At 45.2% G+C, this 25,325-nt stretch overlaps 1 protein-coding gene across 2 annotated transcripts in view; it reads left to right on the top strand.

Moving 5' to 3' along the window:
- The first annotated feature begins 23,726 nt into the window (after positions 1-23,726).
- The window catches only part of OTULINL (OTU deubiquitinase with linear linkage specificity like), an 81,827-nt gene continuing 80,228 nt past the window's right edge, over positions 23,727-25,325 (top strand). Inside the window, exon 1 of one of the 2 annotated variants that reach the window (XR_012799152.1) lies at positions 23,727-24,143. Coding sequence is in view for 1 of the 2 variants with exons in the window: in XM_075585936.1 (XP_075442051.1) it covers positions 23,993-24,143 (151 nt within the window). In the remaining variant the exon portion in view is untranslated. The remainder of the gene's footprint in view (positions 24,144-25,325) is intronic. The other variant, XM_075585936.1, reaches the window with a different exon arrangement.

Here is a 25,325-nt window from a genome sequence, read left to right as displayed (position 1 = left end):
CCGACTGATCGGGAGTAGTTTGGGTCGTGGGAGGCACGTCCGTCCTGCGGGTCGAGATGGGTGTTTGGGGGTTACCATATCTCGTCGCTGGTGTCTCGTTCCTCGGGCTGCTTGCACTGTATGTGGTTTGAGCACCTAAGAAGAAGCTGGGGTCGTTCCTCGTCCTTGCTGCTTCGCGAATGAAGCTCAAGAAAACTGAGAATGGGGGGTAGACGACTTGCTTCTCCCTTTTGTATTTGGAGCCTTGTGAGATCCATTTTTCTTGGAGGTTGAAGGGTAGCTTCTCCAGGATGGGTCTCACTCCACGAGCTGAGTCTAAGACGTTGAGACCTATTAAGGAATGGTCTTTCCTTGCGAACTCCAGTTCTTGCAGCAGGTCTCCAAGATCTCGTAACTTCGAGTAGTCTTTAGTTGTAATCTTGGGGAAGCTTTCGACTCTTTTGAAGAGCGAATCCTCAACTGCTTCGGGGCTGCCGTAGGATTCTTCCAGCCTTTCCCACACTAGGTCCAGACCTACTTGGGGTTGATGCGCGTTCGCCGCCCGCAGTCTTTTTGCGTACTCTCTGGAATTGTTCCCCAGGAACTTGACTAACTGGTTGAGCTCTTCCCTTGCTGAGAAGTCCAAGCTGTTGATTGCGTCTTTGAACGTGAACTTCCACGTCCGGTAGTTCTCAGGGCGGTCGTCGAAGCAGATGAGCCCTGCTTGTACCAGGTTGCGCCGGATCATGTACTTGGCTATGTCTGTCAGACCTGAGGCATCGGCGTGTTTGTCCCGTTCTGAGGTAGTTGCTTGGAGGGTCTGTGCGGTCGCCTCTTCCTTGGCGTGGACGCGTGATGGCTGCTGGCTAGTGTAAGGGGCTGTTTTCTCCTGCGTGGGTGTACCTGGATGGCGAGCCTGTTGTGGTGCATCCGTGTGCGTGCTGGCGTGTGGATCACTGTTGCGGCTGTGGCTATCCCAGGCAGCATGTGCCATTGATGGAGCAGCGTCTTCTCCTCGTGGTCCTAGCGAGTCTTCGGTGTCTGTGGTGTCACTCCCTTCGTGTTGAGATGGTGCGCTGGTGTTTACACTGAAGAAGCTCCTTACGTAGTCTTCAGTGCGTCGGGCTGGATCCTCTGAGGCTATCCGTCTGTACGGTAGCTCCCCGCCGTCCTGTCTCTCAGCTGCTTCTAGGACTTCGGCTTGGGCTATGGCGGCAGCGGCGTCCTCTTCTTTGCTTAGAGCCTCTAGATCCGCGTTTAATTTGGCCTTTCTACGCGCATTAGCAGCGGCGGTGGTAGCAGCATTGGCAGCGGCGGCGGTAGCAGCGGCGGCGGCATTGGCAGCGGAGGCGGCGGCGGCAACCTGCTCCTCTTCTTCTATGCGCGCCTTTTCTGCCCTTATGGCTGCCTCTCTCCGACCATATTCGGCCCTAGCACATGCGGCTTCTGCGGTGGCTCGCGCCTTGATAGCGTTTGTGCTTGCGCTGGACGCGTTGGATTGTACTGATCTTGCTGACCTTGAGGAATGTCTTGATGTGCTTGAGCGCTGTGACGCAGTCTCCAGGAGGAGCTCTTTTCTCACGCTTTGCGCATCTGTGATGGCGGCCCGCACGCGGCTGTCACGTGCAAGATCAATGTTGTTTTGTAAGTCTCTTTCTTGCAGGCTTTCGCCGGTGTTGGTTCTGGTCAAGTAGGTGATGTATGTTTCTGACAGCCCTTGGTAGCACGAGTGATCAGACTTTATTTGAATAATTGCCTGCGCGAGCTGTTGTGCATTATCGCCAATACTAACAACATTGCGTAACTCCAATGTGGTTGTTTCCCAGGCCAACTCTAATTTAGCGCGGTGCGCTCCAATGTCAGTCTCATATTTTTCACGGGCCTTTTGTGTCAGTGTGACTGTCCGTTTGGGCCTTGCGCCTGCCCGCGCCTGTTGCACTTGCGCAGCGGTCTCTGTGTCTGAGTGATCGCTTTCCTGCGTGAAGTCTGGTGAGGCTCTGAGTTCTGCCATGCTGTAGGTTGTGTGTAGGCCTTTTGCCAGTGCGTGTGGCATGCGGTCTTTTACCTTGTCAGCGATGGGCGTCTGTCTCAGATGATGCCGAGCGGTGTCCTGCAGCGTGCAGCGTAGGGGTAGCTGTACTCACAGGTGTCCGGTGGCTCTGACCCGTGTCCTGGCGGGTGTCCGGCAGCGTGGCCCTTGATGGCGCTGGCCGTGGGAACGTGCACAGGGGGTAGGTGGGAAGGTGGCTCTTCACTATAGGGCTGTGCAGAGGGTGAACTCAGACAGAGAAAAAGGCAGTTAGGTTTTGTGTAAGAAGCATTGTATGTTGCAAGGCTGCTGTGCAGTGTAGGCTGCTGCTTGTCTGAGCTACTTGGTGCTTCCTTTGTGTGGGGTAGAGGCTGCTCTGTATTAGCTGTGTAAGCTGCTTGCTTGTACTGCTGTAGAGGCCGCTCTGTATATAATGGAGTCTGGAGTAACCGCTCCTGTAAGTGTCCCCAAGGCACACGGTCCTCTTTTTACTTTTCTGAAGCCAGGGTCACGTTTGGTGTGAATGGCTCCCGATAGCATTAAAACAGTTCCCTTTTAAATCACTCCAAGCCCTGTAATATTTCCTCCACTTTATTGGGAAAGGGCAGCAGGATACAGATACTTGTGGATGGTGTGTAGTGGTGATTATTAGTTAGAAACCGGTAAAAAGAGATGGCCTCACCAAGGGGGATAAACAGAGAAGGGGTTCTTTACTCACTGTCTCCAGGGTGGAAAAGGAAGTGAGGTGCAGTGTGGGTAAAGGAATAGTCTAGGGGCAGACCATGTCTGAACAAACAGGAGTGGGGGCAGACTAGCCCATTCTGGTGAGGATCTCAGAAACTGCAGTAGCAGCTCACTGATTCCATGCTCGGAGGCAAGGAATGCAACATTGTTGCAAGCCACACAGGCACAGTATGTGTCTGCAGACTCCATGGAGCTGGGAATAAGATCTGACAGGCAGAAGCTGCAAAGGAGAGAGGGGGGTGAGTCAGAAATGTGGTTCTTGTTCCATAACAGTTTCGCCCTGACTATGTTCAAGTTTTAACACTACATAACAAACAGTTTTAACACTGTAAATTTGGATATTTCTTTTATTGATTATACAATTGTGGAATACTGACATACGAGTTCTCTGTCTTCGTTTTCTTCTTCTTCTTCTCCCCATGGTTACCCAGCAAGTTTCTAATTCTAACCCAGGCACTAGGCCTGATTTTAATTCAGAAGCTGAGGTTCTTATTACTGCTACTCCTCCACAACCTATTGAGAAAGCAGTAAATAGAACTGACAATGAGTCGCATGAATGGATCTCTATATGGATGCTCAACTAAAAAGCTTCTATGCAGAACGTAAACAGTTTCTCAATACCCAAGGAGAGAAATAAAAACCCCAATAAAACTCACATATGATTCTGAGTCGATACTGGTGTCCAGGACTGTGGTGCACTGATGGTTAATAACTGTGGAATCTGGTGGTGTTCTAATGTGTCACAATGTGGAAATTGTAATGGCACTTTATTAAATACTCCTGGATTTATTTCTGCATAGACAGGTATAATTTATATTAGCATCCACAACACAAAGTATTGCACACTGCTCACTATCAATTCCACAATTAAATGCAAATAACTAGTGTTAAATAACACTAAGTGAGTGCTACCAATGTACTGAAGTCAATATTTTTAACGTTTGAATGATCGCATGATAAAGTCACATGACCATTCACAGGTCGGGCGTGGGCACCGTGGCGTGGTGACGTCACACCACGTTGAGCAACTGATCCCGAGCAGGAAGCAGCTAGGAGGATTGTATCAGCAGCTTTGGCAATTCTGTGTCCCAGTATGAGCAGAGGACAAGAGGCATATAGCTAAGTATCATGCACTAATGTTATTTTAGTACTGCTAACAACCATCTGACACTAGCCCCAGGGACTCCCAGTAAATATTGACAGCGATGTTGGAGCTGTGTTGTTTGGAAGCAAGCAACGTTCATATGACAGTTTAGATACAGGGAATCCCCCATTCACTCGGCAATTCAGCCTATATCACTGATTATAGAGATATTGATTCTCTGTTCTACTGTTACTTCATTACTACTGTCACTAGTCACAGGGACTCCCAGTACTTGTTGAGAGCGATGTTGGAGCTCTGCCACTTGCAAGCAAGTGGCGTTCATATGATAGCCTTATATTGAGGGAGTCCCATAATGAAATGGCAACTCAATGTTAACGCTTCTGCTTGCTCTCATGGTCTGCATTAACACACTGTGTCTTACACAATTTGTGTTTGTTGTCATTCCTCCTTGCTGTTATATATATGAATACAATTTTCTAACTGTTTTGAACCTGTCATTACCATAATTAGGCAGGAGGTACATCTAGCGATTAACGCTTACAGTTCAGGCAGCTAGTGATCTTGTGTAATATAAGATTAGCCTGTTTGGGTCCAAACCATCTGCTCAACGTGTTTTAATATTTTATTCACTTTTTATTTTTCACTTTTCACCTTGGTTTTCACTATAGCATGTTAGAAAATTAAAAATGTTTTTTGTGATGTGCACCCCAAATGTACTTCTGTGAATGGTCATGTGACTTTATCATGCGATCATTCAAACGTTAAAAATAATTTATATTAGCTAGCACAGTATTGTATGAAGTTTAGTTGAATGTTGTATTTAATATTCAATGTGTATCAACTTGATGGAGATGTTAGGGCTTTAGCAGTAAGAGAGTGTAGCCCTCTTGGTATTTTGTGCAGCAGTCCCCGCACTCCCCCCGCACCCCCCCCCGCACTTCCCCCAGCAGTCTCTGATATTTGAGTCATGAACACTCACATTAGCCAAGGAGGGTGTGGCCTGCAGATTCTTGGATGTTACTCTGGGGTACTTTTTGACTTCCTGGATGATTTGCCAGTTTGTTCTTGAAGAGATTTTGGTAGAACGACCACTCCTGGGTAGAGTAGTTTTATCCTTTTATAAGGTAAGGAGCGATGCGTTGTGGAGGCCAGAGGCAGGATGTTCAATATGTCTCTAGTGATTCCGCGCCATTGATCTCGATTTAGAGTGGCTTTTTGGGCTTCGGCTACTGTGAAGTGGAGCGGTTTGAGATCTTGCGTCACATGGTTCGACCACGTTTTCTTTGGAGCATTTCGGTCCACTTTCCAGCCTATGGGTCGTGTAGTGTTGAGGCGCTGGTATGGTAGTCTGGTGATGTCCATACGGAAGATGTGGCCAAACCACCGAAGTCTTTTCCAGACTGATGAGCAGCAACTAAAGAGAAAAAGAAACCCAATTTGTAGCACTGTCTCACCCAAGTGGATGATTAATGTGTTAGTTTAAAATAAGTTTTAATAGGAACAAACGATAAAATATACGGCTTTAAAAAACAGTTAAATAGCGCATTATGAATCCAATAGGAGTACTGTAAGTGAACCCCTGATTACAAACAATGCTTGGTTCAGTGTATAATGATATACACTGTCCTTGATGATATCTATTATAAAAGAAATCCACCAGGGAACTGGGGGTGGAGGAGGGAGATAATTACTGAAATACCATGAGTAAAATGCCAGCAGCTGACAGGAGTGAATGATTGGTACACACTGAAAGAAACCTATTGGATAGGTAGACACATGTATGCAGTACACAATAGATACGCTTTATCGACGGTGTATCAGTAGTGATCTGAAACTGCAAACACTGTAGGATCAAGGTGAACCAATGGTAGCGAGCGTGTGAGCAAAGATCTTTAATATAGATACTTGCATACACATGGAGTTAGTATGTTGTTGGTAACCATACAAGGTAAGATAAGTACACTCGTTGAAAGCAAGGTTCTCTAATTGGTAGGTCTATGCAGACACTGGTGCTCCTAATAATGAACAGCTGCGTAGTTAATCGAAGCATTGTTGGCACTCCAAAGTCAAAACAAAGGAGACCGCAATTAAACGATTCACTGTATTAGGAAATACAGCTCAACCCTGTTATAACGCAGTCCCTCGGGGGCCACCCGATCCGACCACGCTATAACCGGGGTCGCGCTAATTTTAAAAAAAAATGGCCACCGCGCGCCCAATGAAGAGGAGGGAGGAGGTGAAGTGAGGCACTGGCAGCCCTACACGATCCCCCAGCAGCCTCCGTACTTCCCCCAGCAGCCACAGCGATCCCCCAGCAGCCACCGCACTTCCTCCAGCATTCCCCGCACTTCCCCCAGCAGTCTCCGCACTCCCCCCGCACTTCCCCCAGCAGTCCCCGCAATTCCCCCAGCAGTCTCCGCACTCCCCCCGCACTTCCCCCAGCAGTCCCCGCAATTCCCCCAGCAGTCTCCGCACTCCCCCCGCACTTCCCCCAGCAGTCCCCGCAATTCCCCCAGCAGTCCCCGCACTCCCCCCGAACTTCCCCCAGCAGTCCCCGCACTTCCCCCAGCAGTCCCCGCAGCAGTCCCCGCAATTCCCCCAGCAGTCCCCGCACTCCCCCCGAACTTCCCCCAGCAGTCCCTGCACTTCCTCCAGCAGTCCCCGCAGCAGTCCCCGCAATTCCCCCAGCAGTCCCCGCACTCCCCCCGAACTTCCCCCAGCAGTCCCCGCACTTCCCCCAGCAGTCCCCGCAGCAGTCCCTGCACTTCCTCCAGCAGTCCCCGCAGCAGTCCCTGCACTTCCCCCAGCAGTCCCCACACTCCCCCCGCACTTCCCCCAGCAGTCCCCGCACTTCCCCCAGCAGTCCCCGCAGCAGTCCCTGCACTTCCTCCAGCAGTCCCCGCAGCAGTCCCCACACTCCCCCCGCACTTCCCCCAGCAGTCCCCGCAGCAGCCACCGCACTTCCCCAGCATTCCCCGCACTTCCCCTAGCATTCCCCGCACTCCCGCAGCAGTCCCCAAAGCAGTCCTCGTGCAAGTCCCCACACTCCCCCCGCACTTCCCCCCGCAGTCCCCGCAGCAGACCCCCCGCAGCAGCCCCCGCAGCAGACCCCGCAGCAGTCCCCATAGCAGCCACCGCACTTCCCCCAGCAGTCCCAGCACTCCCCCAGCAGTCTCTGCAGCAGTCCCCGTAGCAGTCCCCCCGCACTCCCCCCGCCAGTCCCTGCAGAAGTCCCCCAGCAGTCCCCTCACCAGTCCCCGCACTACCCCCAGCAGTCCACGCACTCTCCCCCACACTTACCCCAGCAGCCGGCCTATATGATCCCCCAGCAGCAACTACCAGAGGTAGGGTGGTATGGAGGGGGGGTGTGCTGTGTGCCTGCCTGTGTCTGTGTGCCTGTCTGTGTGCCTGCCAGTGTCTGTGTGCAGTGTGCGGTGTGTCTGCCGGTGTGCAGTGTACTGTGTCTGTGTGCAGTGTGCTGTATTTGTGTGCAGTGTGCTGTCTGTGTGTAGTGTCTGTGTGCAGTGTGTAGTGTGTCTGCCTGTGTATGTGTGTAGTGTAAGTGTGCAGTGTGCTGTAAAAAAAAAATATTTCAGGGTCCACGCTCAAACCGCGTTATAAGTGGATCCGTGTTATAGCAGATCACGCTATAACGGGGTTGAGCAGTAGTTACATAGTTCTCTAATAAAGAAGCCTGCAGCTAAGTAGTATAACGTGAATATAATCATGGTCAGGACTAGGCACCTCATGATGTTAATAAATGTAGTATAGTCAACTTCCTGGATGAAAAATCACAGTATAACCTTCAAAAGGGATAATACCCCAAAATAGTCTTACAGGGACCTATTGACAGATAGTGTGTCAATTGAACACTGCTCAGGATAATAATAAACTGATGCCAACAATAATACTGTATACTGGAATAGATGCAGTGAACAGGGGTTATGCAGGTAGACAGAGTACATGTTTGCCCAGAAGCACGGTACAGAGACCATAAGTGCCTTAAATATATCTCTCCCCCTAGGAGGGGTGCTCCATAGGACCATCGGATCATAATCAGAAGCATATAGTGTGCAGGAGCAGGGCAGCGCGAGTACTCCCGTGTGGAGTCTATGTCTGCGATACAAGTGATCAGCCCTGTGCGTGCACGTGATCAAAAGTGCCAAGGGAAGACTGGTGAGCATCAATAACGGCTTTTCTGAGATCCTCAGAGATTTCTTTTGATCATGGCATGGCGTGTTTCCACACACCTTTATGATGAAGACTAAACTCACAATGTTGCTCATCTTTATATTGGGTGGGTAACTCTCTGTCAGGAATCGGCGTTCTCCTCGCTTCTCACACAAAGCACTCCCTCTCCGCAAGGAGTCCCTGGACACAATAAACAATCCTGCCTTACCGGTCTCCACGGCTCCTCGCCCCTGCCGCCGTCGCGGGATCACTCCCCTCGGCGATTCCTCTGTTCAGCGCCGGTCGCGCCCACGCCCTCCTACACGCACGCCAGCCCCAGACGTTATGTGCATGCATTCTCAGTTTACAGAGCACACGCCTAACAGAGCACTTTTAACCACTGCTGCTGCAGTGAGGCGTCGCCCCCAAGCCTCACACAGTTCAAGGCAAATCAATGATTACACTCAGCTGGGCTGTAACACCTCTCTCCTATCAGGGAGGACTCCTTGCAGTCCTCCAGGCCTGCCCCCTTTTCCCATTGGCCTGCCCAGCTTTATTATGCCTGTGCTTCCCATCACTCGTCGCTCGACATAGTTCTGTATGGAAGCATTTGACTATTCACTCAGTGACTCCTCAGGTATTGACGCGGATTGGACGACTACCCCCTCTGGCTCTCGACTTTGGCTCTACTTGGACTTCGTGACTTCTGGCATCCCTGATCTTGGCAACGGCAATAACTACTCCTTCTCTACTACCGGTACCGGCAAGTATTGTCTTCACTACTATACCTGGCCTGGCAACAATAACACCACACTCCGGACACGCTCCCTTTGCTGCGGGTGCGTGTATCCCTACGTCCCACCTCAGCACAGGGGACGGGTCTGGTCTGTGGGCAGCACCAGCGTAACATTATGTCGAGCCCACAAGACGCAGACCAGACCGAACTACTGCACCGACACACTTTATTCGAGCAAATACCCAGTATGTACCTGGCAGATACCTGGAATGCGCCGCTCCTCACCTCTGACAAGCCCCGTTGCGTTTGCCTTCCCAGCCTGGGTTCATGCCTGGCTGACGGGCGGCTGATCTGTTAAATGATAATGATTAGGATTTAATAGGCTGCAATGCTTCGCGTGTCTACCAGATGGCATAAATTCATGAATTGTAATGAAGTATATATATATATACTGTGCAGTATTGCAGCCAGCGGGAATAAAATGCTTAAATCCCTGCCTGGAAAATACCTCAATGCACTCGGGCAGAAAACAGTCACAAACCTCAATACACCCGGGTATACCCGAATTCGTGGGACTAGCCGAGCTCGAATAAAGTGTGTCGCCAGTGTACAGCAGTTTCTCTCTAATCTGCTTCAGCAAAACCAGGCCATGGCAGATCAAATTGTGGCACTTACACGCCAGGTCGCAGTACTTTCAGACAGGGTACCACCGCGACCCTGCCAGATGTAAGCCCCCACTCCGCAAGCGCAGTTAGCAGCTCAGATGTAAGGATTCCTCCTCCCAAGCCTTATGCAGGTGAACCGCAAGATTGTAGGGGTTTCCTAAACCAGTGTGAGGTGCAGTTTCAAATGGCCCCCCATCTCTACAATACTGATTGCAAGAAAGTAGCCTACATTTATATCCTCCTCACTGGCAGCGCCCTGGCTTGGGCTTCCCTGGTTTGGGAGCGACGTTCTGACCTTACCCAAGATTACCCAGCATTTAAAGTCGATTTTCAACGGGTATTCGATTCCCCCGCTCGTCGGGAGATGGCATCTGTTTCTCTCCTCCAGATCACTCAGGGACGGCGGATGGTGACACAGTATGCTGTGGAATTCCGGACTCTAGCAGCCGAGACTAACTGGGGACAAGAGGCCCTCGTCTCCGTATTCTGGCAAGGCCTGGCAGATCCCATCAAGGACGAACTCTCTCGCCAAAGCAGGCCGGATCAACTGGAGGTCCTGATTGATTTGGCCATCCGAGTGGATCAACGCATCCAGATACACCGCTCAGAGCGTCAGCGCACTCGCTTCTCTAACTTTCCAGTTCCGTTCTCCAGTACTCCCAGCAACACTCCTGCTCCCTCAAGTGCTACCACACCTCTTCGTCCTGCACTGGAGTTGCCAGAGCCAATGCAATTGGGGTACAATGCATCCGCACACCGATATGGCAGTTCCGCCACGCATGGGGATTGTGTTTCTACTGCGGATCCATGGAACATCGGGTTCGGGAGTGTCCATTGTGTCCGGGAAACGGGAACACCCAGTGAGTACAGAGGGGCTCTCTCTGGGTGTAATGTCTCCACGTCCCCTTCTTAAAGGTGAACTCCCTAAGAAACTTACATTTCCAGTCTTCTTTCAGGCGATAAGTTCAAGACTTCTACCGCCGCTTTCATTGACTCAGGAGCTGGAGGAAACTTCGTGGATCTAGAATTCGCCAGGGTTAACCGCATACCACTAGTGAGAAAGAAGGTTCCCATCGCACTCGTCGGTATCGATGGACGTCCTCTTACCCCGGCCCACATCTCCTTAGAGACGGCTCCCTTGCTTCTGTCTTCACATCTACACAAGGAGACCTTAGTTCTCGATGCCATTCACGCTCCTGGGATACCCATCACCCTTGGTATTCCATGGCTACAGCTTAACAATCCTCTCATTGACTGGACTTCCTCCGCTCCCATTTCCTGGAGGCCGAGGTCAGGCGAGACTCATCAACTGCTGGCCAATACCTCTGTTCCCGAAGTTATTCTACCTTCCGTTTACCATCAATTCCGGGACGTTTTCAATAAGGTACAGTCAGACCTCTTGCCGCCACACAGGACTTACGATTGTCCAATCGATCTAGTTCCTGGCTACTCCCTACCCAAGACCAAGACCTACCCCTTGTCGTTACCAGAATCTCACGCTATGGATGAATATATCCAGGAGAATCTCAAGAAAGGCTTTATCCGTCACTCCAATTCCCCAGCAGGGGCTGGGTTTTTCTTCGTCAAGAAAAAGGATGGGTCGTTGAGGCCTTGCATCGACTACAGGGGTTTAAACCACATCACTATTAAAAATCGTTACCCCCTTCCCCTTATTACCGAACTGTTCGATAAATTACAGGGGGCCAAGATTTTTTCCAAGTATGATTTACATGGTGCCTATAACCTGGTGCGCATCAGGAAGGGGGATGAATGGAAGACGGCCTTCAACATGCGTAGTGGACACTACGAATATCTGGTAATGCCTTTCGGCTTATGTAATGCTCCCGCTGTCTTCCAGGATTTCATCAACAAAGTCTTTCGTAAGGTACTCAATATTTTTGTTATTGTATACTTGGATGATATCCTGATTTTTTCCAAAGATCTCCAGGACCATATACGCCACACCTCCTACGTCCTTTCCCGTCTCCGTGAACACCATTTATACGCTAAACTGGAGAAGTGCACCTTTCATACGACCTCTACTCCGTTCCTGGGGTATATCATTTCAGATGAGGGGTTTATGATGGACTCCGGTAAACTTCAAGCGGTCACTGAATGGCCAAGACCCAATTCTCTCAAGGCCATACAATGTTTTTTAGGCTTCGCTAATTATTATCGTAAGTTTATACGGAGTTTTTCCACCATTGTGGCACCCCTTACTGCGCTCACCAAAAAAGGAGCTGATCCTTCTGCTTGGTCATCCGAGGCCATCTCCGCCTTCGAGACACTCAAGGAAGCCTTTATATCCACACCTTTTCTCCGTCATCCCGACATTGAACATCCCTTTGTACTGGAGGTCGACGCTTCTGATTGCGACGCAGGTGCCGTTCTGTCTCAGAGACCCACGTCCCAAGATAAGTTACATCCCTGTGCATATTTTTCCAAAAAATTCTCGTCTGCCGAGAGGAACTATGACGTGGGTAACAGGGAACTTCTGGCCGTGAAGATGGCTCTTCAAGAGTGGAGACACCTGCTGGAGGGGTCAAAAAAGCCGTTTACTATTCTCACGGACCACAAGAACCTTCTTTACATAGAGAATGCTCGACGCCTTGGTCCACGACAGGCTCGTTGGGCTCTTTTTTTTTCTCGATTCGATTTTCACCTGTCCTATATCCCCGGGACCAAGAACGTAAAGGCAGACGCTCTCTCCCGAATACATTCTTCTGAGGAGAAGCCAGAGGAATCGTTGGAGACTATCCTTCCACATGAGAGGATTCTCGCCACGTCTACTTTCAAGAATCTTGACAAGATTTTGCACTCCCAGAGACGCATTCCCAAGGACTTAGTCGTTCCAGACAACAAACTCTTTGTACCATCCAAATTTGTTCCAGAAGTCCTGTCTTGGGGTCACTCCTCTAAATCTGCAAGTCATCCAGGTTTTAAGAAGACTACTGATCTCATTCGTCGGAATTTCTGGTGGCCAAGAATGTCTCAAGATATTCTGGAATTTACCCGCGCATGCCCCACGTGCGCTCAAAGCAAGACTCTCCGTCAAAAGCCTCAGAGTTTTCTGTTACCCCTTCCAGTTTCCGACCACCCCTGGTCCCACATTTCTATGGATTTCATCATGGAGTTGCCCAGGTCCAGAGGAATGAACACTATCTTGGTGGTCGTGGACAGGTTCTCGAAGATGTCCCATTTCATTCCACTTAAAGGATTACCCACCTCCCCCGCCCTTGCTGATATCTTTACGGAGCAGATTTTCCGGATTCATGGGATTCCTTCGTCCATTGTTTCTGACAGAGGTTCTCAGTTCGTATCCAAATTTTGGAGAGCTTTCACGAAGAGATTGGGCATCTCTTCTTCCTTCTCTTCCGCCTATCATCCTCAGTCCAATGGACAAACGGAGAGAATCAATCAATCTCTGGTGAAGTACCTCAGATTTTTTATATCCGATTTCCAGGATGATTGGGCTCAACTCCTCTCTTGGGCAGAGTATGCCGTCAATTCTGCAAAAAACGAGTCCACCCGGGAGTCTCCCTTCTTTATAAATTATGGGTTCCACCCTCCCTGTCTTCCCATCCCCAACATTCCTTCTGGAGTACCAGCCGTAGATGAACGCATTTCTTCCCTCCAAACCGCATGGTCCAGGATTCAGTCTACCCTTCTCAACTCCTCCTGCAGATCGAAACGACAGGCCGATCGTCGTCGTCGTTCGGCGCCCAGTTACAAACCAGGGGATTTGGTATGGCTCTCCTCTAGGAATATCCACCTCAAGGTACCATCTCCTAAACTGGCACCTAAGTTCCTGGGTCCCTTCCCTATTTGTGAACAAATCAGTCCTGTGGCATTCCGGCTCCAACTACCACCCAGTATGAAGATTTCCAATGTCTTCCATGTGTCCCTCTTAAAACCATTTATCTCCAGTCATTTCATTCCGGATCAGACTCGTAAACCGGATCCCATTACTGTACAAAATAACAAGGAATACAAAGTTCACTCCCTTTTGGATTCTCGCCTATCCAGGGGTCAGCTTCAGTTCTTGGTGCAGTGGAAGGGCTTTGGCCCTGAAGAGAGATCCTGGGTACCTTCAAAAGACATTCATGCCCCGGCTCTTCTTAAGTCCTTCAGGAAAAAGTTTCCAGAGAAACTGTTCTTGGACCGTCCTGAGGCCGTTCCTGAAGAGGGGGTACTGTCAGGAATCGGCGTTCTCCTCGCTTCTCACACAAAGCACTCCCTCTCCGCAAGGAGTCCCTGGACACAATAAACAATCCTGCCTTACCGGTCTCCACGGCTCCTCACCCCTGCCGCCGTCGCGGGATCACTCCCCTCGGCGATTCCTCTGTTCAGCGCCGGTCGCGCCCACGCCCTCCTACACGCACGCCAGCCCCAGACGTTATGTGCATGCATTCTCAGTTTACAGAGCACACGCCTAACAGAGCACTTTTAACCACTGCTGCTGCAGTGAGGCGTCGCCCCCAAGCATCACACAGTTCAAGGCAAATCAATGATTACACTCAGCTGGGCTGTAACACCTCTCTCCTATCAGGGAGGACTCCTTGCAGTCCTCCAGGCCTGCCCCCTTTTCCCATTGGCCTGCCCAGCTTTATTATGCCTGTGCTTCCCATCACTCGTCGCTCGACATAGTTCTGTATGGAAGCATTTGACTATTCACTCAGTGACTCCTCAGGTATTGACGCGGATTGGACGACTACCCCCTCTGGCTCTCGACTTTGGCTCTACTTGGACTTCGTGACTTCTGGCATCCCTGATCTAGGCAACGGCAATAACTACTCCTTCTCTACTACCGGTACCGGCAAGTATTGTCTTCACTACTATACCTGGCCTGGCAACAAAAACACCACACTCCGGAAACGCTCCCATTGCTGTGGGTGCGTGTATCCCTACGTCCCACCTCAGCACAGGGGACGGGTCTGGTCTGCGGGCAGCACCGGCGTAACACTCTAAATGTATTAGTTCCTGGTAAAACTTTTAATAAACAAATTAAATAAATCTACACTACTATCTATCTAAGGGGGTCCTCGTCTATATATATTTATTTATTTATATTACCTACCTACAGGTATATTAATCTATATTTATATATACTCCTCCCTCTATATATATATATATATATATATATATATATATATATATATATATATATGGTAGAAAAAACAGGATATTCAGCGCTCGTGCTGTGTGATGGTGTGGATGATCCCTTTGCAGCATGTACATAAAGCGTCTCCCCAGAAACTCTCAAATCTAGGTGAACCCCCCTTAGAAAGGGGGGAAGGCACCCTGAAAAACAAGATAATAAAAAATGCACAAATGCGCACCAGGGATTAGTGGAAGGTAATTTATTAAAAGTACACAAAAACTGAGGGGATCCAACCCCACCTCAGAACAGCTGTGCAGCTGGACGGCTAAGTACTACCAAGGAGAACACCTAATGGTGACTAAACCCTTAGCTGCACAGTATACAAATACAGTAAAATTTATATAAAAACACATGAAAGAAAAAAACAAACATTAAAACAACCTATCAACAGATTTGTATAGAAACCGCCATAGGGTTGGGCACTGGCAAGGAGAAACGGACACTCACACTGAGACAGTCAGCAGACTCGCGGTGTCTGCACAGGATCCGGATCTCGGCACCGCGGAGATGGATAAAACCGCTGCTGTCTCCTGCAGGCTCCGTCTCAGCTTACCAGCATACACGCGCAGGATGACCTGTCGTGACCTCTACGCGTTTCGTACCAAGTACTTCGTCAGGAAGTCACGTACAGCGTCATCCGCGTGTATATATGGGCGGCAACTGATTGAAGAAACCAGCCCTCTCAGAGAAACACCCTTACTTTGCCTAATTGCTATGCTGATTGAAACACCTTGAAATAAGGTTACTAGGCAACAGGGTGTATGGCAACTCATGTGGGGGATGTGTGCAAGTATAAATTAATCATTGCACTCACCCCTATGAAAAAATACAGGAATAAGACCTCTAACAACATAAATGATATACTATGTAAACAAATCATGCTGAAACCTGTATATGAATAAAAGAAAAAAGAACAAATGATTAAATAAAAACAAATAAATATAAAAACATACATAAATGTTAATGCAAATAAATGTTAATAAATTCATTTTATTAAAAACGGAATACCTTATCTTAAAAAAGGAGTCAATTCAATTAATTCATTGAAACCATAGGGATGTCTGGTATGCATTTCATAAATCCAAAATTGCTCCCGTTTCAATAGATGATTATCTCTATTTCCCTGTCTACTACCTAGTGATACACTTTCAAGTCCCTTAAATTTAATACAACCAGGTTCACTGTTATGCACTTCTTTAAAGTGTTTGAAAAGCGGAGTTAATGGCATACCCTTTGCTATTATTTTTGGTATGTTTTTAACATTTCTCAGGTGCTCTAACATGCGCATTTTAAACGGTCTTTTTGTCTTACCAATGTACTGTAAATTACAGCTATACTGTAAGGCATAGACCACATGCGTTGTCTGACAATTAATGAAACTTGTAATATTGTAGACCTTGTTAGTAACTCCTGATGTAACTGTTTTCCCTTGACAGATATGGTTACACGCTTTAAACTTTCCGCATTTGTACATGCCTTTAACTCCTAGGCGAGATACGATGGCCTCTCTGGATACTTGACTTGGAGCCAGAATGTGTTTAAGGTTAGGTGCTCGTTTGTACACTATCCCTGGTTTGGACTTTAGTTGGGGACCCAAAATGGGATCAGCTTTTAATATCCCCCAATGTTTTTGCAGAATTTTTCTAACATTGTAATGAGTATCACTAAATTGAGTAATAAATGCTGGGATTTGATTTTGTCTCTTCTCACTCTTTTTATGATGATATTTCATCAAAGATTTCCTAGGAATCCTTTCTAGTTTTTTGAGCGAAGAGTTTACTAAATCGCTATCATATTCTTTGTCTAGGAATCTTTTCTTTAAAAAGAAAGATTGTTCTTCATAATCCACAGCCTTAGAATCATTTCTCTTTAACCTGAGAAATTGATTAAAGGGAATATTTTGGACCCATCTCTTATCGTGACAACTAAATGGGTCTAAATATGAATTTACATTTGTAGCCTTAAAATGCGTTTTAGTATGTACAGTTTTGGCCTCAATGTAAATCTCTAAATCGAGATAATGAATGCTTGCTGAGCTATTTTCACCACTAAATTTTAAATTAAAATCATTATTGTTCAGATTTGTGACAAACTCAAGATAGGAATCTTCTGTCCCCTCCCACACAATAATAATATCATCGATGTATCTCCTCCACAGCTTGAGCTGCGAAGGAGTACATCTAAAGATCACCAGAGACTCCCACTGTCCCATATACAAATTGGCGAATGACGGGGCAAATGTTGTGCCCATCGCCGTCCCCAAGATTTGCAAAAAATAGAGGGAATCAAACAAAAAATAATTGTGACTGAGGATGAACTCAATTGAGGATAAAATGAATTCAACCTGTGTGATGGGAAGTGTTTGTGGGGTCAATAAAAAGTGTCTAATTGCTTCTACCCTTTTTTTGTGAGGGATACTGGTGTATAGTGATTGAACATCTAATGTGGCTTATCTATAATTATCTTCCCAAACGAAACCATCAAACAATTGTAAAACCATAGTGGTATCTTTAAGGTGAGATGGTAGTGAAGTGACCATTGGTTGTAGAAAAAAATCAATATAGGTGGATAAATTAGAGGTGAGGGAATTAATCCCGGAAATAATGGGACGTCCGGGTGGGGAAGTGAGAGATTTGTGTATCTTGGGGATGTAATAAAATATTGGAACAGTGGGAGTTTCCGTGAACAAATATTGATACTCCAACTTAGAAATAATACCAAGTTCCAGAGCTCCATACAAATGCGTTTTAATGACACTTAAAAATTCCTTTGTGGGGTCCCTCTTTAATGTGACATATGAGATGGGGTCCTGTAAAAGGCGATGAGCTTCCTTAAAATAGTCCTCAGTATTCAAGAGGACTATTCCGCCTCCCTTATCAGCTGACCTTAATACAATGTCAGGATTGGACTTTAGTTGTTTAATACTTTTTTGTTCATCCCAAGTTAAATTGGAATATAATCCTAGTTGTTTTTTCTTACACATATCTCTGAAATCCTGTTCAACCAGTTTTCCAAATAATTCTATATTGTGACCTCTTGAGGCATATGGGAAAAATACAGAATTTGGTTTGAAACCAGTATGTGTGTAACTTCCAAAGTTGACAAAGTCAGGGTCACTCTCTTTCAGTAGTGCTTCTAGATCTTCAATAATAGCCATCTGATCAACTGTAATATCAATTGCCTCATTGTGAGAAATTTGATCTGATGTAGCCTTATTGCTACTATAATGACGCAGTAAAGTCATTTTTCTTAAATATTTTTGAAGATCAATATAGAGATCAAATTCATTTGATTCTCTAGAAGGGGCAAACATAAAGCCCTTCTTAAGCACTTGAAAGAGATCTTTATCTATAATCAATGAAGATAAGTTAAAGATCCCATTACTGGTTAGTGTCAATGGCTCAGGGATCCCCTCTTTGTGGGCGATCTTTCTCCCTCCTTTCTACCTCGTCTGAGTAGCCCCTTTTTCGATTCATTTTTTGCAGGGGTTTTGAGGGGGGATTGTCTAGGTCCCAACTTGGTCTGTTGGGCTTGTTTTTGATCGATTTCTGAAAAAAAAACAATCATTATTATCTTCATTTATATCACTTTCATTACCGTCAGCTCTATCTTTTAATTGATGAAACTTATTTGAAACTGGTAATTCAAATGCAATACTTTTGTCCCCTCTACTGGCATATTGGTTTTTCCTTTGATGTTTATATTTATGTTTTACATCCTTGGATTTACCATTTTTGCCTACCATTGACCAGTTGTCACTTTGACTCCTCTCTCTATATTTATGTTGATTAGAGGGTCTATTATTAGAGTGATCTCTTTTGATTTTTTCATTTACTGGTCTATGTAGATCTTTGTTTGATCTTTGAAAATTCTCTACATAATGAGATTTCTTCAAATTTTTGGGGTTTTTAGGTATTGCACCCGCTGACAAAGGCTTTTTATTATTTTTTTGGACCTCTTTTTTGGATTGTTCTGAACTTGCAGATTTCTGTGAAATCTGCTCACAGACATTTCTGTCTGTTTTGACAACTTGATCTGACTTTTTGTCTTTCCAGTCCTTTTGCCTATTTTCCAAATAGTCAACCTTATCTCTAAGGAACTCTTTATTTTTCCTTATCATTATGCCTTTCTCGTGTTTTCTCAATTTTCCCACCATATCTTCAACTAATTTGGGCAACCCTTCTAGTGTTGGTAAACCGATAATGTCCAATTTGACTTTGTCAATTTTAACAGAGAGTTCCTGTAGTTCTTTTTTCCTTTCTCCCATAAGGAGTTTAATGAGGTTTATTGAACTTATCTCAAGGATCTCCTCCCAAATAGCTAGAAAGGCTGGATTGTCATTGCCATAGGTGGGTTTGAGTAGCAATCTTAGGCCTCTAGGAACCCTTTTTTGTTTCAGGTATTCCTCAAATGATACAAGCTCCCAAAAAGCTTTAGTTTCCTGCTCTAATAATTTAGTCAGAGCAAAAATCTTTGACGGTAAATCTACCGTGACATCTTCTAGATTAATATTCTCACAAAACATTTGTCCCAATAAAGCACTTCTGTTATTTCTATTATCCAAACCGGATAAAAAATTAGTGGTGAAATCTAATAGCTCAGTCATATTAGTAAATGTAGGGAAAAAACCCCAATTAAAATGAATAAGGATTCTACTATGGTATAACAGCCTCCTTAATAAAAAAAACACACATAAACATATACATAAAAGTTTAGTATGGAATAAACAGTCTTATCTATGCAGCTGAATATCTAAGGGAGAGAGAACCAGAGTCCAAAGTCCAATAAATTGTATCTGGAAACAGTTCTTTATCTTGAAGGTAGAAAAAACAGGATATTCAGCGCTCGTGCTGTGTGATGGTGTGGATGATCCCTTTGCAGCATGTACATAAAGCGTCTCCCCAGAAACTCTCAAATCTAGGTGAACCCCCCTTAGAAAGGGGGGAAGGCACCCTGAAATACAAGATAATAAAAAATGCACAAATGCGCACCAGGGATTAGTGGAAGGTAATTTATTAAAAGTACACAAAAACTGAGGGGATCCAACCCCACCTCAGAACAGCTGTGCAGCTGGACGGCTAAGTACTACCAAGGAGAACACCTAATGGTGACTAAACCCTAAGCTGCACAGTATACAAATACAGTAAAATTCATATAAAAAACATGAAAGAAAAAAACAAACATGAAAACAACCTATCAACAGATTTGTATAGAAACCGCCATAGGGTTGGGCACTGGCAAAGGGAAACGGACACTCACACTGAGACAGTCAGCAGACTCGCGGTGTCTGCACAGGATCCGGATCTCGGCACCGCGGAGATGGATAAAACCGCTGCTGTCTCCTGCAGGCTCCGTCTCAGCTTACCAGCATACACGCGCAGGATGACGTGTCGTGACCTCTACGCGTTTCGTACCAAGTACTTCGTCAGGAGGTCACGTACAGCGTCATCCGCGCGTATATATAGGCGGCAACTGATTGAAGAAACCAGCCCCCTTTATATTTATTTGTTTTTATTTAATCATTTGTTCTTTTTTCTTTTATTCATATACAGGTTTCAGCATGATTTGTTTACATACAGTAGTATACCATTTATGTTGTTAGAGGTCTTATTCCTGTATTTTTTCATAGGGGTGAGTGCAATGATTAATTTATACTTGCACACATCCCCCACATGAGTTGCCATACACCCTGTTGCCTAGTAACCTTATTTCAAGGTGTTTCAATCAGCGTAGCAATTAGGCAAAGTAAGGGTGTTTCTCTGAGGGGGCTGGTTTATTCAATCAGTTGCCGCCTATATATATGCGCGGATGACGCTGTACGTGACCTCCTGACAAAGTACTTGGTACGAAACGCGTAGAGGTCACGACAGGTCATCCTGCGCGTGTATGCTGGTAAGTTGAGACGGAGCCTGCAGGAGACAGCAGCGGTTTTATCCATCTCCGCGGTGCCGAGATCCGGATCCTGTGCAGACACCGCGAGTCTGCTGACTGTCTCAGTGTGAGTGTCCGTTTCCCCTTGCCAGTGCCCAACCCTATGGCGGTTTCTATACAAATCTCTTGATAGGTTGTTTTCATGTTTGTTTTTTTCTTTCATGTTTTTTATATAAATTTTACTGTATTTCTATACTGTGCAGCTTAGGGTTTAGTCACCATTAGGTGTTCTCCTTGGTAGTACTTAGCCGTCCAGCTGCACAGCTGTTCTGAGGTGGGGTTGGATCCCCTCAGTTTTTGTGTACTTTTAATAAATTACCTTCCACTAATCCCTGGTGCGCATTTGTGCATTTTTTATTATCATATATATATATATATATATATATATATATATATATATATATATATATATATATATATATATACAGACAAGAAACATACAGCGCAGATCCTAACAATATGTTTAAGCGGAGGATAATATATACACCACCTATTAAGCCAATACAATCTTAAATGAGGTACATACCCTGGGTTACAACTATCCCTACAAACTGCAGCCAGATTAGGTCTGCGGCTCCACAATCGCCGCCTTGAAGATTTGCAGAAGATTGACCTAGGCGCAAATAAGACAAGGAAGAGAAGAAACACAAAAAAGAATCATAGGGCAGTATATTTGGTTATTAACAGACTATAGGATGGTAAGAGATGCGCTTACACAGGTAGGTTTTTTCAAAGCATGTAATCCTCTATGGGACTCACGAACACAGCTACTGCAGCTCCTCTCCTTGGCCTCTGGATCTTACGAGTACTTGTCCACGGGAACTTGCCTCTATGGATGGATCTCACAAGGGGGGGGGTAGGGAAGGAATAAAGGGAGGGACAAATATGTGTAAAATCTTTTTAATCTAAAAATAAACTCATAGTAAAAACAGGTAATCAACTCACATTCTGTGAGTGAATTTCGGGCAGTAGAGAGTGATTTAGCGAGTCTCTCACACTCGTGTACAGAGGCGCCGATTACCAGTCCTCTTCGCGTTCACGGTCACTTCCGTGTCACGTGGTATGACGCGGTATGACGCGGCTCGGCTCTCGCGGGAATTGGTATCTGTCAGTGCAGGGAATCACCGCCGTAGCTCCTTGAGAATGTCTCTCTGCTTGGTGCCTCGGCGTATCTCTCTTTCTGCTCCAAAAACGCTGGCCCTACGCGTTTCTCCACTTGGGCTTCGTCAGGGGCTGCTAAGCTTAGCATCATACCACGTGACACGGAAGTGAGTTTATTTTTAGATTAAAAAGATTTTACACATATTTGTCCCTCCCTTTATTCCTTCCCTACCCCCCCCCCCTTGTGAGATCCATCCATAGAGACAAGTTCCCGTGGACAAGTACTCGTAAGATCCAGAGGCCAAGGAGAGGAGCTGCAGTAGCTGTGTTCGTGAGTCCCATAGAGGATTACATGCTTTCAAAAAACCTACCTGTGTAAGCGCATCTCTTACCATCCTATAGTCTGTTAATAACCAGATATACTGCTCTATAATTCTTTTTTGTGTTTCTTCTCTTCCTTGTCTTATTTGCGCCTAGGTCAATCTTCTGCATATATATATATATATATATATATATATATATATATATATATATATATATATATATATATAAGTATTTCTGTATTTACCAGCACCTATTGGAGTGCCAACTGCCTTATCTGACTATATATATATATATATATATATATATATATATATATATATATATATATATATAAGTATTTCTGTATATATATATATATATATATATATATATATATATATATATATATATATATATATATATATATATATACTTCTACCTATCCATCTACAGTATATTTCCTATTTTTCTATATATCTGTTTAGCTATTTTCCCTGCCATATATCTACAGTTGTGTGAAAAAGAAAGTACACCCTCTTTGAATTCTATGGTTTTACATATCAGGACATAATAACAATCATCTGTTCCTTAGCAGGTCTTAAAATTAGGTAAATACAACCTCAGATGAACAACAACACATGACATATTACACTGTCATGATTTATTTAACAAAAATAAAGCCAAAATGGAGAAGCTATGTGTGAAAAACTGAGTATTCCTTTACTGCTTCCATAGGAATTAAGATGCTATGTAGCAGACAGGTGCTGCTAATCAAATGCCCTTGATTAATTGATCGTCAGCAAGTGTGACCACCTCTATAAAAGCAGAAGTTTTAGAAGTTTGCTGGTCTGGAGCATTCAGGTGTGTGTTAACACAATGCCAAGGAAGAAAGACATCAGCAATTATCTTAGAGAGAACAATTGTTGCTGCCCATCAATCTGGGAAGGGTTATAAGGCCATTTCCAAACAATTTAAAGTCCATCATTCTACAGTGAGAAAGATTATTCAAATGTGGAAAGCATTCAAGACTGTTGCCAAACTTCCCAGGAGTGGACGTCCCAGCAAATTCACCCCAAGGTCAGACCGTGCAATACTCAGAGAAATTGCAAAATACCCAAGAGTTACATTTCAAACTCTACAGGCCTCAGTTAGCATGTTAAATGTTCATGACAGTACAATTAGATAAAGACTGAACAAGAATTGTTTGTTTGGAAGGGCCCCCCGTCACGCTTAAAAAAAAATTGCCTGACAGCCGAACGCTCATGCCTGGAGGGTTGGTGTCGTCACCACTCTCAAGCATGAGTGCGGTCAGCGGCACAGTGGACGCTGCCTTAGTCCAATTCATGTGAACAGGGATGAACTCTAGCACAGGGTAGACAAATTGAAAGCATATTGTACTGTATGACGGCCAAAGTATAGCTGCTTGGGTGCAGGTCCCCTCAGCACTATAACACTTAAAAGTCTCAAGTAAATTAGAGTACAGGTGTCATGTCACATTCAGTAAGCACTCCCTAGTAGCTGATATTTTTTTCGTCCAAACATTCAGTAGTGGCACACACCTTACTGCTAGACTTTGGCACAAAGGGACACACCCATTCAGAACATAAAAATGTAAGCAAAACAAAGCATAAAACTAAGCACTCTCAAGCCTCAACCCGCCCTGTGAGCCATGCCAGGAATATGAGTGTGCTATTCTTAATCAGCTACAGTATGTTGCAGCTTCCTGGCAGCAGACTTGCTCTTATATCTTAACTTAAAAGAAGTTGGGCACACAGTAATTTTGGGGGCGTTGCACATACGCACAAGAACCTGCCCATAGCATTGCGATTGGCTTTCACAACAAAACAAGAGATGGTAACGAGTGAAGAAACAAAATATTTTCAAAAGCAAAAGTAGGAAGTTCAGTCCCTGCCCATTGAGCTGCATGAGAAAAGAGTAGGAGGAGGATTAGCATTTGTAGGATTTCTGGATTGCTTTTGCAGTGAAATATTGGTTATTTGAAAGCAGTGTCTGCTCAGGGGAAATTTGTGAGGCCAGGTGGCAGCTTATTATACAGTAGTAGTGGAGCATGGCAGTGACAGATCAAATGGAGAGCAGACAAAACACTATTGAAAAGCCCCAGAGTCGTCACCACGGACTGCAGAACTACCCAGACCAGCACCACTCTGTTCAAGGACAGCATAACTTCTATTCACCACCGGTCACAGGAATGGCTATAGGTGAGTCTAAAAGGAATGAGGACCAGAAACAGGTCAGATAGCCACATACTTACTTACCTTATCATGTAAGCGGGTTGCATTCACACATATGCACATACATGTGAATGTGTGCTTACAAACACACTGCAAATGATAGCGTTTCAATTAGTTGCATTGTAACCTGTGGAATGAACCGCGCTCTGACTGTTACTGTATCAGAAAAGCTGAAAATAAATTGTGTTACAGTATGTCATGTACAGTAGATTTAAAACCTAATTAGGTGAGGTACAGTATATTTAAAAGCTCTTTTGTATGCCTCCATAAAAAATTGATGGAGCGAATTTGGTATGATGGGGAATTTCTAAATGAGTTAAAACAAGATATTCGTGGTAATTTGTCATACATTTTAGCAAACCTTACAAGGGTCTGTAGTCCAGAAACATTTTGCGTTATATTGAATATGAATTAAGCTGTCTGTTTATCTGGGTTTTTTTTTAATGGGAATATAAATGGGGAACTAACTCACTTTTACTACGTTTATCTTCAACTCAAAACCTTTATTTATGAAGTGATGCCATTATGTTGAGCTTCTATGGAACGTTCTTTATTTACACCTATGAGAACTGGCGGATCACCCACTCCTGAGATGTTCTACTTACTGCTATGGGTACCCTTCCCACCCCCCCCCCCCCCCCTGTGATAGGCTGTTAAGACTTCTTTACTCTGGCAGCCAATAGAATGCTGCGTCTGCACTAGAGATGGGGCCATATCTCTCAAAATTCACTTCACGTGTATTTAACAATTGAACATTTTCAAAAATAGCAAACAATCTTTCAGCTTAAAAAATTAGAGCGTCATTGTCCAAGTTTGCCATACAAACTATATTCACTGGGGGGGGGTTCAGTGTTTTTTTTTTAATTAATTTATTTTCTTTCTCAAATTTGTTGATAATTATTTAATTGTTTAAAATTATTTGCAGTGTTTATTTTTTAACTTGGGATTTCGTAAATATTGAAAATGTTGGAAATTTTGCATTTTCATGGTACACTATGTAAGTTACGGTGAGTAAAAAAAGTGACAAAAACCTTTCACCGTACAGCAAATAAAATACCACTTGTGAGCACATTCACACGTCCACAAACCTGGCTTTCCCCACAATCACTTACTGTTGCAGCGGCCGTTATTCGAACACTTCACGCGTCA

This window comes from Ascaphus truei, chromosome 2, assembly GCF_040206685.1.
Source record: "Ascaphus truei isolate aAscTru1 chromosome 2, aAscTru1.hap1, whole genome shotgun sequence".
NCBI lineage: Eukaryota > Metazoa > Chordata > Amphibia > Anura > Ascaphidae > Ascaphus > Ascaphus truei.
The sequence above is the reverse complement of the archived record's forward strand: the minus strand, read 5'-3'. Positions and strand labels throughout refer to the sequence as shown.